We start from the raw sequence: 12,248 nt of genomic DNA on the forward strand, positions 1-12,248 counted from the left end.
CAATAATTTCAAGAACTGAGTTCTAGTTGCTACCGTTAAGCTTAATTAATTTTTAACGACAGCAAGCGATTCCCATAAAGAAAAGAAGAAGAGAGGTTATTTTTTATGTTGCCTTTCCTGGCCGGGGTACCGTTTCCCCCGCAACACCGGTGCGTGGTGTACAGCAGCGCGGAAGCAGCGTGGTCCTTTCTGCGCCTGCCTGCTTGCCTGACTGACTGACAAGCACCGGGAGAAAGTTTGTCTGAGTTCTCGGTCAGCACACTGCCAACATGTCTGGAGACGATGAGACACAGGAGCAGACCATCGCCGAAGACCTGGTGGTCACCAAGTACAAGATGGGAGCAGAGATTGCAAACCGTAAGAGGAACGAAACGGATCAGTCCATAAGTCCCCGTAGTTAGCAGAGTCAGCTACCCGGGATAAGCAGCTGTGCCATGTGCCGCAGCATGCAGCCAGGGCTGGGTTATATTAGGAAAAAGAAGAACAATAGTCGTAACCGAAAAAACTTTGGTTTGCAAATATCTACGCGGATATTTCACTTTGTTCTCCATTAGCTTGAATTATGCTCTATTATGAGCTTGGCTGTTAGCTTTATGACTGAGCTAACTGGTTAGCTGCTAACTGCTAATCTATCAGTTATCAATGGAATATAGCGGAGCAGCAGGGATTTAAATGTGAACCCACAACTAAACTAATTTAATAAATGCAGTTTCAATTATACTAATAAAAATAGTCAGTTTTTCCTTTATGTAATTAAAGTTAAATGTATTTCTAATTTCCCTGATGTAATGGCATAATATAAATATATTTAATCAATTTTATTCTGAAAAGTAAACTTAGCGTTTGTAATTCCTTTAATCTGGGAAAAATTCCCAGTTTGATCTTCTTTCCATTTGTAAACAGCTTGTTGGTGTAACAGCAGAAATTCTGAACTGGGCACAGTCCACTTAAAATTTTACATAATTTAGTGTTGATTTTAAGGTTCTTTGGGAAAATATATCTTGTCCAAGTCTCCAAATGAAAAGATAAGGAGCGCTAATGATATATTAAACACAGTTTATATAAAACTTAACTCAAATTTTAGTTATGTGTTTGCATCTAGTAAGGACCACAGTCTGGATCTTGCACACAATTCTGTGTCCTTCTGCTTATTGTCGTATAAACCAGCTAATGTACTGATTTGCATTTTAAATGCAGCTGTCAGGAAATCTGTTGAGTGCAACTATAATTTTATAACCTGAAACAGAAGTTCAGCGTAGGATCAAATCAGAAACCTGAGCCTCGCAGCAGGTGGTTTGTATCTAAAATATTAAACTTAATCTATCGTCACATGTGATGTTGTGCCTTGCCAAGATATTTTCCGTAAATGCCTTTTTTTCTTGTTAAAGTTAAAACTTTTGAGTATCTTATATATTTTCTTTTGAAAAGATAAAATAAAAAGCTGAAGGATCACAATCCAACATTTGTAAATAAGATGCACTGCAACCAGTTTTCTCTAAGAGTCAAATTACTTTTTTTCCCTCAAAGAAACAGGATAAATATCAGTCTGTTCATTTTTAGCATGCATGTTAAACAGTTGGTGTCAGATGAAGAACATCCTGGACACATCATCCCCACCGTGGAGCATGGTGATGGCACTATAATGCTGTAGGGGTCATTTTCTTCATTAGTTTCATGGAAGCTAGTCAGATTTAAGGGGAAGATGCGTGTAAATAGAGATCCATTGAGACTGAAACCCTTTTAGTCTGTAAACCTTTACGGCAGGACAACAATCCTAATGGACTGATCAAAGAACAGTCAAGTGTTAGAATGACCCGGTCGAGGGTCCAGACCTTAACCTGATTGGCAATCCTCAGTATTCATAAATTACATCCAAGTTTTTGGCTTCTTTAAAAAGAAAACAACCATGAATCTTCATTCTATTTTACAATAATGCATTACTCACTCTACCGCATCAAACCCTAATTAAAAAAAAGGTAACATGACTTTAAGAAGATCAGTGGATTTGATTACTTTTGGATATCCCTGTATTTTTTTTGCATATCCCTGTATATTCGCTAGCCATTCCATGCTCCCATTCATCTCCCTTGTTGGTTCTTTTGTTGTTCTTCAGAGGCTTTGAAGAAGGTAGCTGAGGCGGCTGCAGCTGGAGTCTCCGTCCTCAGCCTCTGTCAGAAAGGAGATGAGTTCGTCTTGGCGGAAACTGGTAAAATCTTCAAGAAGGAAAAAGACATGAAGAAAGGTGAATTTCTTTTTTTTTTTTTTTTCTTTTCCGTCTTTGTCACCCGTTTGTCCGACTCACCTGCTTAATCCACCGCCTCTGTTTCTCAGGCATCGCTTTCCCTACATGCGTGTCGGTTAACAACTGCGTGTGTCACTTCTCCCCTCTGAAAAGTGACCCTGATGTCATACTGAAAGACGGGGATCTTGTAAAAATGTAAGCTGCCAGGGATTATTAAGCCCATCCCGCTGGACGTAAAAGGTACTGCGTTCACTACAGACAATGAAGCTCTCCTTACCTTTTGTCTTGTTTTCTTGGCGCGCAGCGATCTTGGGGTGCATGTTGATGGCTTCATCTCAAATGTGGCTCACAGCTTCATTGTCGGAGCAACCAAGGTGTGTTCTCACCCCTGGATTGATATCACATGTGCAGTTTTATGTTTGGAAGTACTGATTAGTCCGTTTTGAACTTGGCTGCTGCGTCTTCCTTAGGAAAACCCTGTCACAGGGCGGAAAGCTGATGTCATCAAAGCAGCATACCTGTGTGCAGAAGCTGCTCTCCGGCTTGTCAAGCCAGGAAACCAGGTAACAAAGGCTCCCTTTCAGATAATGTGGTTTTCAAAGGTATTCATGCCCTTTAAACTTTTTTGTTTTGCCAGGTAACAACCCAAACAAAACCAGCAGAGTGTTTTATTCAGTTTCCTCTGTGCTTTGTTGACTCTTTGCAGGAGTTACAGCTGCAGTTCATTTAGGGCCTCCAAAGCTTTTAACCATCCTTCTTTACAAAATGCCTCCAGCTCAATCAGTAAATTGTTTCCAGGGCTTTGCTCAGATTCAACTGGACTTAGATGTAAACTTTGACTAGGACAATTAAACATATTAATATGCACTGATCTGACCTGCTGAATTATGGATCTGATTTTATGTTTTGGCTCATTATCCCCTTAACCATTAATAGGACACTTAGTGAATTATTCCAAAATTCAACATTTCAAGTTGTTTTTTATTGGAGGACAGGACAAGACCTTATTACTTTTATAACATTAAAGATTACAAGTATTTTCATGTTAAAAATCGAGGCCATTGTAATTTCCATAAACAGTCAGTTAAATATGGTCAATCAAAATCCAAAGACTTCTTCTATAAGAATATATGTTAAACTATTAAAGGAAAAAAAAACATTTTTTTTTGTTCCACCATAACCCTTTAGAAGATTGAAGCTAATAAAATCAAATTTTACATCAGCTTTTAATAGTTTTTACTTGGCTTATTACATTTTTAGATTAGCTAATAATTTTAAATCTTAATTTATAGTAGATAATGTATCAAAAACAACAGGCGACATTAGATGACAGGTGGTATTCTGTGAAGCAGTTACTCAGACATTGTGGACCTTGCAGGACCTTGTTGCCTTATTTGCTGCAAAGTTGTGTTTATATCCGAGTTAGCAACAAATATTAACCTGGACCATAAAGTGTTAAGCAATGCAGCTTTTTCCATAACTTTATCCAATTGAGTCTCTTCCACCCGCTAATGAGTTCACTCCTCTACAATCTCCTGTTCTCTCTTTCACCTCTGTTTTAAACTTTGGCAGCCATAACTTTACTAATATTTTTTGTAGTTTTTCCACTTTGTATTGACTCTTCTGGTAAATTAAAAAAGTTCCAGGTTTGTATGTTAAAGTTGTTCAAAGCCATTCATCTTTAACTTTATATTTATGCTCTACTTTATGATGGTATACTAGAAAAGAATCCCTGTGGAAGAGTTTGAAATATGTAGTTTTATAATGAGAAAATGCAAGGATGTTTATAGGGGTGTGAATACTTTTACGTAAATAACATAAAGATGGCTATTGGAGCGCCACTAACACTCCTGACTGGATCCTCTCCTTCAGAACACACAGGTTACAGAAGCCTGGAACAAGATCGCCAAGTCGTTCAAATGTTCCCCAATCGAAGGTGGGTGCTTATGAAAACCAGCCAATCTGTTTCAGGCAGTTATCATGGCATTAGGCTCATTTTATTCCTTCAACGTCTACAGGCATGCTGTCTCATCAGCTGAAGCAGCACATGATCGATGGGGAGAAAACCATCATTCAGAACCCAACGGACCAGCAGAGGTGAGCTTTGTCAGCTATCCCCCGTCCTGTAGGTTGGTTCCGTTATGAATTAATTCCATTGTGATTTCATTCCATTATGATTTCTCTTTACAGAAAGGACCACGAGAAGGCTGAGTTCGAGGTGCATGAGGTGTATGCAGTGGATGTGCTGATCAGCACCGGGGAGGGAAAGGTGTGGATCATTCTGCTACAGCTACATTTTTATTAATTATTTTTAAATACTAAAAAATTAAGGAATTGTGTTTGATTATGCAGGCGAAGGACGGCGGCCAGAGGACCACTGTTTACAAGCGAGACCCCAACAAGGTTTACGGGTTGAAGATGAAAACATCCCGCACGTTCTTCAGCGAGATGGAGAGGCGATTCGACACCATGCCTTTCACTTTGAGGTAACGTCTTTTATCCTCATCCGTCTTGTTTCCACAGTCATTCACTTTTGTGCATTAATGTCTTCTGATCTTTCTGCTTGCTCAGAGCATTCGAGGATGAAGGCAAGGCCAGGCTGGGGGTGGTGGAGTGCGCCAAACACGAGCTGCTGCAGCCGTTCGCTGTGCTGAACGAGAAGGAAGGTGAGTGAAACGATGAGACTGGTGACGCCCAGCAGCTGCTGGGAAAGGAAATGGGACAGAAATGAGTTCCGCTGAGGCGAGACAGTTAATTGAATTAAAGCAGAGTCGGGTTAAACTGCTGATCTCCCAGTAGGGCTGAAATCATTAGTTATTGCCATTCTCACCGTTGGAATGGAAAAGAGAAACTGCACTGATGTTGGCAAACACAGAATATCCTAAAACACACAGATACTTGATTAGATCTTTTCAGGTTGACATTGCTGGTTTACTTGGTGGAATCACAAAGGGTTAATCATTCATTTATCCATTCAAACACCAGCTGACAGATATTATTATTTTTCCTTGCATCTTCATCGACTGATGCATGCATGTCTTTGAATGGGGAAAGAAAAAGCAATATTGGATGAGACTGCCAACACTTTGGAGATCGGTTAGACTTACATCAGCCGTAATCTAGATCATTAGGGCTGAACAGTTTTGCTGAAAATCAAAATTTCGATTTTAGTTTAATTTTTTCCCTACAAATGTTGCCATTTAATTTTTTTTTTCACTCACCCTAAGTATGTAGATTTTTCACTCTAGGCTTTCTTGTCTCCTTGCCTTATAAGCTTGCTTGTCCAGAGTCCATTGTGGCAGGACTTTACTGTTAATGTTTTGTGGGAAAGTGGTTTCTTCTACTCTCTCTTCCCTCATATGAGCCACTTTAAGAATATTACAGCCATCTAAAGGACTGGAGTTAGAAAACTGGGTGTCATACTCTTGTTAAATGTAATGTGAACACAACTGTGTGCTTCTAGGATATAACAATTGCGTTTTGTAAATTGTGATTATTTTGAAAATGCAATGAATTGCCCAGCCCTTAAAGGAATAGTACACCCATGTTTTGGGTGTACTATTCCTTTAAAGAACCTAATGATTTGTTATTGTCCAGGTTTAAATACGTATAGAAAGAGTTATTAGAGTATTAGTTTCCCATCAATTGTTATAGATCCATCCATCCGTCTCCACCCACTCAGTCTATCCATTCATCCATCTACCCATCTGTCCATCCATCTTTTCTCTTGTATGTTCATCCATGCTACTGACTTAATTATCCACTCATTCATTTCCTTGTGTTCATTTATCTTCTTTTATTTATTTTTTTTATTCACGTTTTCCTTATTTTTCATCTCCATCTTTTTTTTCTTATTATTTTTATGTAAAAAAACAAAAAGTCTGTCCGCAGAATAAATATCGGAGCCTAGCTCATTTGAACTTTTTGTGTTCATAATTCAAAAAGAAGGATTTTATGATATCTTTTGGAAATTAGAATGTGAAAACGTCTGGATTTTTGCCATGTGTAGAAACTATTCCTCACCATCTTTGATCTTCATCCCATCTTTGCTCAGGGGAGTTTGTGGCCCAGTTTAAGTTCACTGTGCTGCTCATGGCCAACGGACCTCTGCGGATCACCAGCAGCCTCTACGAGCCTGAGCTCTACAAGTCTGAGCACGATGTGGAGGATCCAGAGCTGAAGGTTTGACCCCTTTCACGGATGTGATTTTAAAAACTTGTGTTTTCAGATGTTTGTTGCTCTTATACTTATGTCTGTTGGTGTTTCTTTATAAAGGCTTTGCTCCAGAGCTCTGCAAGTCGCAAGACTCAGAAAAAGAAGAAAAAGAAGGTGAAGCTCTGACCTGTTTTTTGAAAATGCTTTCTAGAACTTTTTCTCAGACCTAATTTTATCTCTTATGGCAGGCTTCAAAGACTGTAGAGGATGCAACAGGACAAGCAATGGAGACTGAAGCTGCCGAGTAAATTTCAAAACAACGGAGACAGAAACCTGATGACCCAAAGAACAGACGTCACGATTCTTTCTGTCCCGGCTCTCTGAGGGACTGGAGGGCTTAGCTGCTGTCAATACCTCTGATGTTAGTCTGGGAGAAAGCTCCTCCTGAATTCTGTCACTCCCAACAAAACCACACAGCATGACATTGAGAACCAGTCATTCTAGAAAAACTTATTTTATTTTATTTTTTACATACTAGAACCGTCATCCGCATGAGTTTCAACAAAAACCAGAAGCGTAGTTTGAGGATCTGCCTCCTTTGTTTCTGGTTTTGCTCCCTGAAAGACACATTTTCTCCAGAAATGCTCTCGGCGGAGTTGAAACAGTGAAACACATGCAAATATACGCAACTGGTTAGCTTTCCCAGCTTGCTATATCAATTTTGCACCATAGCAATAGTGAAAAATGTGGTAAATAAGTTTGAGCAAGAATATAGATCATCATGCATTCAGGGGATTACAGGTGAATCCATATCTTTACAAGGAGTGATAACTTGTGGATAAAGTCAATGAAATAAACATTTTATTACAGCTTTAGTTTCTGATGAATTAAGCGGAATTACAGCATTTACACTACCATCAATTAGGTCATCCATTTTTAAAACTGACACATCGAGACTTGTCATTTGAGTGATGCAACAGTTTTCCTTCATTGTGGGCAAAGTTTCAGCAGTCGGTTCTCTGGTGCAACTGTAAGGTCGTCTGTTTTTACATCTGTTCAAATTATGGCTGTTTTGTAAATCCAAGTTTCAGAGACTATTTTTGGAAAACAATAAAGAACCACCTGACACCAATCTTGTGCTTCTTTTCTTTTGGCAAGTGTTCTCTTTGGAATCAAGGTAATTAGGAAATAGGAATATTTGGAGTCTTCATTAAATTATATATATTACGATAATTAATTGCTGCATCAGCCATCAACTGGTTTGTTTATATTTCTGGCTTTGTCCAGTGCTACATTATGTAAATTTTACTTCTGTTTTTAGGTGTTTATTAGCTGTTTTTTGGGGTGAGGGTTTCTTTAGTACTCTTGTAGGGTTTAGTAACATGTTTTTGTGTTTGTTTTTTTTTTCTTGTTGCCAACACATTTGCTTATGTCCTGTAACCACTTCTGCTTTTGTTGACCAATTGCAATTAGAGCTCCACATAACTATCAACTTTGCAATATTGTGAACGTTTCATAGATTGAAGACTGCTTGACTGCAGTATGTCATTCATTGGGAGGGATCATAGGATCATGGAAAATTATGCCAACCGTGGAAAAGTAGGGAAAATCATTGCAGCAACAGATGTAAAAGAATTACAAATTTTGATAAGATCAGATGTCAAATATTCTTTTATAATTAAACCAGAAACTTGTTAAAGGAAACAGTGTGTGGTTTGTCTGCAGCATGCAGACATTGTTAAGCCATATTGACACTTGATCCTGAGTGACCATCCTTTCTACGGACCTGAGGTGGTCTTTACCGTACATGTACACTGTTTGTTAGAGATAACTTCTCAGCAACAACTCAGGAAGTAACCCCCCTAGAGGAACCATCCCATAGACTGTGATTGTTCTGTGCATATGTATCTTTTTTTTTTTTTTTTTACAATACATACTATTTGTTATAGTTTACAGTCTATATTAGGCCTTCAAAGACAATTGTCAGGGCTAACAGGAATTGGAGTAGATCTGGGATCAGGAAAAGTTGTGTGTTTTTAAAAGTGTCCAAGCTATTACAGTGTTCAGTGGATGTATAACTGTAAGATTATGATTCCCCCTCTAAAAACGGTTGCAATGAAATTCAAATTTGCCAAATAAAGTATATATACATATATATATATATATGTGGGTGTGTCTGTGTCAACAGTAATAAACAAAAAAAAAAACTATACAAAACATTTCCCCCTGCTGCTCCTTTAAATCTCCTCAATTTCGTCGCGCATAGTAGACGTCACATGTCTTATAAATAAAGTGTCGCCATAATACAACGTCAGAGGTGGAGACGGTTCCTTAGCTTTCGGTGAGTATGAAGTCTCTACCAGAATCCACTGGAATCCATGTGTTTATAATTTACATAAAAGCATTCTTTAATGTTTTTTATTTTACTTTCAGCCTTCACTCTTCGAGATGAGAGCTAAGGTTGGTGTTTGTTTCTTCTATTGTGCGATAAGTTTATTTGAAATGTTGCCACCATAGCCGACGTTAGCCATATTGAGTTAGGCAACGTTTTCCCCTTTGTATGAAGATATCAGATTATACCCTTTTAAAACTAATAACAATTTCATGCATTTTAATTCAAAATAATTGTGTTATATGTCAATGCTTAATGATAAACTGACAATTATAAACGTGCTCTTTGCAGTGGAGAAAGAAGCGCATGCGCAGGTGAGGGTTGTATCCTGGTTGGACTCATGATAAAGCTTAATAATACATTTTAGGATATTTTAATGAACTATGTTTTGGCTGTACCTTCAGGCTGAAGCGTAAAAGAAGAAAGATGAGGCAGAGGTCCAAGTAAACAGTCCTGTCTACTCTGTCTGTGGCCATGGTTCCATCAGAAAGGCCAGAGAACCAGGAGCCTCCTGTGTTGAAGCCTGAAGGCCTGAGAGAGAAGATCAGCAGGCGCTGAGGAGATGATCCAGATCCTGTTGGATGACAGGCTTTCCCACTGGGACATTCTGGACTCTTTAATCTCAATTCCTTAACTTTTGTCATTTGCTATTGTTTATACTTCTGATTAAAGTTTTTGTTTATAATATACTTGCATTTGTCTCCGTATTTTCTTTTTTTAATGGCATTGTTATTCCGTTCTAATGGAAGTACTTTTAAGTTTTTACATTGTTTATTTTTTTGTGTGTGTGTAGAAAATCAGTCTTGAAAGAGTCATTAATCATGAAACCCTTAACGGCAAAGCACCGAGGTTTAAACAAAGTCCAAAATGTTCCATCTAAATAGGCGTATGCCTAGTATTTACTTATTGGTGCCAGCATTATATTATATATTTGAGATGGTTTTTATTAGGCACTCCCTTATGTTGCCAACGTAATGACTGCTGGGGTCCTCAAAGTACAATTGAGCTACATAAAATGAAATAACTAGATTGAAATTAAGCGAGTCATCTGAAGATGGTCTTAAATCAAAATCTTGGTATAGAAATTTTAGGTCACCATTAGATATGGCTGTAGCACACTGTGTGGATTTTGGATGGTTTGACCTGGGTGAGGGATGTTTATATATCCATTTAATGTGGGCCTAGTAGGAGTAACTGGCTGTTTCCTACAAGGACTTGATATGCAAAGAATGATGACTCTTTTGTAGATTCCATAAAATAAGTTTTTATAACTGCCATGATCGGCATCTATGCATTGAAACCATATTAGTTCTTTATGAGCACTGAACGGCAATTCCGTCTGCCTGATTTTGTGCCAGCTTGTGATGCTCATTCTGTGAAGCACATGAGGGATTCAGGTAAAACTGATTAAAATAAAACAAGACTGCAAATTACCATGAATGAAAGAACGGAATTTGGGAAATGTTTTTATTGCAGGAAACTTTAAACCCAGTCTTGTTAAGTTTCTCTCTTTCAAGAAACACAAAATGCAGGACATCTAATTAAATTGCAACAACACTAAAGGTAGATAAATGTAGTCCTGCTCTCATCAAGGCAGTAAACCTTTGTGCTCAATTGAATAGGACTTAAAATCCCGAATTTGATCACAGTCTATTTTTGTGTTAAATGTGGTCTAAGCCCCCAATGTTCACACAAGCCTTTAAAAGTTGTACCCAAGATTCTATAAATTTTGCCAACAATGGTGTATTTTTCTTCAGCTCTGTGGAGCGTAGTGGTGCATACCTCCCACTCTTAAGTGTTGCTGCAGCTACAGACTCCTAATCTCTGCATGACTGAATATTGAACTGCAGATCTTGAAATGTGCCTAAATATCCAAAAGTGCTGGAAACAACTTAACTGGCATTTCTAAACAAAATTTACCTTTGTGCCAGTGTTCTTACAGAAAAAAAAGGGCCACAAACCCATTAAATATATTAAGTGAGCAACAACAAAGCCAAGTATGCAGACCTCTGACCTAACGGATGAAAACCATGGCCCTTTATTATTAAGGCTGGATTTGACTAATTGCTGATTGACTGTTAAAATAAATTGTAATGGCAAAAATGTTTTATTGGTCTAGGGGACAAATCAGTTCCTTTTTGTTTTGGATGCAAGTAAGAAATTGTTTTAAAAGTATGCTGCAACAGCTGATCTGAATAAATAAAGATTTCTTAAGATAAGTACTTTTACCCTTAATTCCAGCAGGTAAATAAGATGATCAGCTAAAGGAAGGAGTATTTCTGCTTTTGTAATAATAAAGGTAGATATGATGCACTGGAAAAAACATGTTAAGGTTTTCGCTTCCTATGGCAAATCCTCTCACCCATCTGCTCAAATCAAGGAACAATTAGTTACGTAAAAAAAAAATTGACTTAGATTTAAATTTTTCTGGTGTGTGTTTTAAGTATATGTGCCCTAACAGGGGGTGTGGCCTGTTCTACAGGGGCACTGGCTAGAACCCCCTTATGATCTTTATGGCAGACAATAAAAAGAAAGAAGGAAGTATATTTTATCATGGCCATTGTAGTAATCACATTATTATAAAATTTAGCCTCGGCATGATTCTCATTTCAATTATAATTCATGTAGTTCATCCTATTGATGCTTACCAGACTCTTTTTGATGTAATGAGTAGGTTTTGGGACACATCAGCTGTAGAAATTCTGTTTTCCTTTTTAATATTACAACAGCTTGTGGAATCGTAACATCTGTCTTTCACAACTTGTGGGTATTTTATAGATAAGTTAGTTGAAAATTAACTCTCTAAAATAGCAGTTGCAGGGAAGAGGATTCTCACTAGATGGCGCTGCTTAAATAATCCCAAAAAATAAATATTTAAGGGACCAGAATGTTTTTTAAAGTTGATTAATGATCCATGTAATTATTAAAAGATTAGTCAGTTCAAGGTTAACTTCCCACAACTACATATAAACTATTGTGTTATTGACTCTAAAATTTTATGAAATGTTATGCCAAATGTTTCACTTGACACGCATGAGACGCCGTTTCAGGCTGACTTGCACCTTTTCTTGCCTCAGAGCCCAAAATATTTCAACATCTCAAACTTATTATCCTGTGACTTCTACTTCTGCTTTTGCTGTAACTCAGAGAAAGTCATTTTATTATTTGTTATCAATGTTGCTTATGTCTTACTTAATGTGTGGGTTTTAGGGTTTCAGTGAGCAAATAAATACTTTTTCCTGAGATTTAGTTGTTGATCATGTGAAAAAACAGGGTGTGATGCAAATGAGTGAACTAACATTGAGTATTGGTTAGTTTAATGTAAATTCAAAGTGTAGAAAATGCATTAAAAAATGAATAAAATGGATAGAACACCTTTCATCTTTCAGCCACAGACATTGTTATGAATACGACATGTGATGCAATCTTAATAATCAAAATAGGGACATATAAGATGAT

At 37.7% G+C, this 12,248-nt stretch overlaps 1 protein-coding gene and 1 long non-coding RNA gene across 2 annotated transcripts; both read left to right on the plus strand.

The window, feature by feature from the left end:
* The first annotated feature begins 151 nt into the window (after window positions 1-151).
* On the plus strand, window positions 152-7,529 carry LOC107092185 (proliferation-associated protein 2G4-like). The gene is made up of 13 exons (XM_015386510.1): window positions 152-357; window positions 2,114-2,242; window positions 2,332-2,437; window positions 2,547-2,616; window positions 2,713-2,805; window positions 4,115-4,178; window positions 4,261-4,339; window positions 4,433-4,511; window positions 4,595-4,728; window positions 4,814-4,908; window positions 6,297-6,424; window positions 6,518-6,571; window positions 6,646-7,529. Exons 1-13 carry the CDS (start codon window positions 270-272, stop codon window positions 6,703-6,705), a joined length of 1,179 nt encoding a protein of 392 aa, XP_015241996.1. The 5' UTR covers window positions 152-269; the 3' UTR covers window positions 6,706-7,529.
* Window positions 7,530-8,692: 1,163 nt separating this feature from the next.
* LOC107091616 lies at window positions 8,693-9,482 on the plus strand. Its single transcript, XR_001481533.1, has 4 exons — window positions 8,693-8,738; window positions 8,831-8,857; window positions 9,081-9,103; window positions 9,194-9,482. It is a non-coding gene; the product is annotated as an uncharacterized LOC107091616 (long non-coding RNA).
* Window positions 9,483-12,248: the final 2,766 nt, after the last annotated feature.

The sequence above is a fragment of the Cyprinodon variegatus genome, unplaced genomic scaffold (assembly GCF_000732505.1).
Source record: "Cyprinodon variegatus isolate N-32 unplaced genomic scaffold, C_variegatus-1.0 Scaffold16, whole genome shotgun sequence".
NCBI classification, from domain to species: domain Eukaryota; kingdom Metazoa; phylum Chordata; class Actinopteri; order Cyprinodontiformes; family Cyprinodontidae; genus Cyprinodon; species Cyprinodon variegatus.

Bases quoted from the DNA above. Each gene is read 5' to 3' on its own strand.
- LOC107092185 (XM_015386510.1), top strand. From the start codon at position 270: ATGTCTGGAGACGATGAGACACAGGAGCAGACCATCGCCGAAGACCTG. The intron at 2,806-4,114 runs GTAACAAAGGCT...CCTCTCCTTCAG, and splicing joins TTGTCAAGCCAGGAAACCAG to AACACACAGGTTACAGAAGC. The intron at 4,909-6,296 runs GTGAGTGAAACG...ATCTTTGCTCAG, and splicing joins TGTGCTGAACGAGAAGGAAG to GGGAGTTTGTGGCCCAGTTT.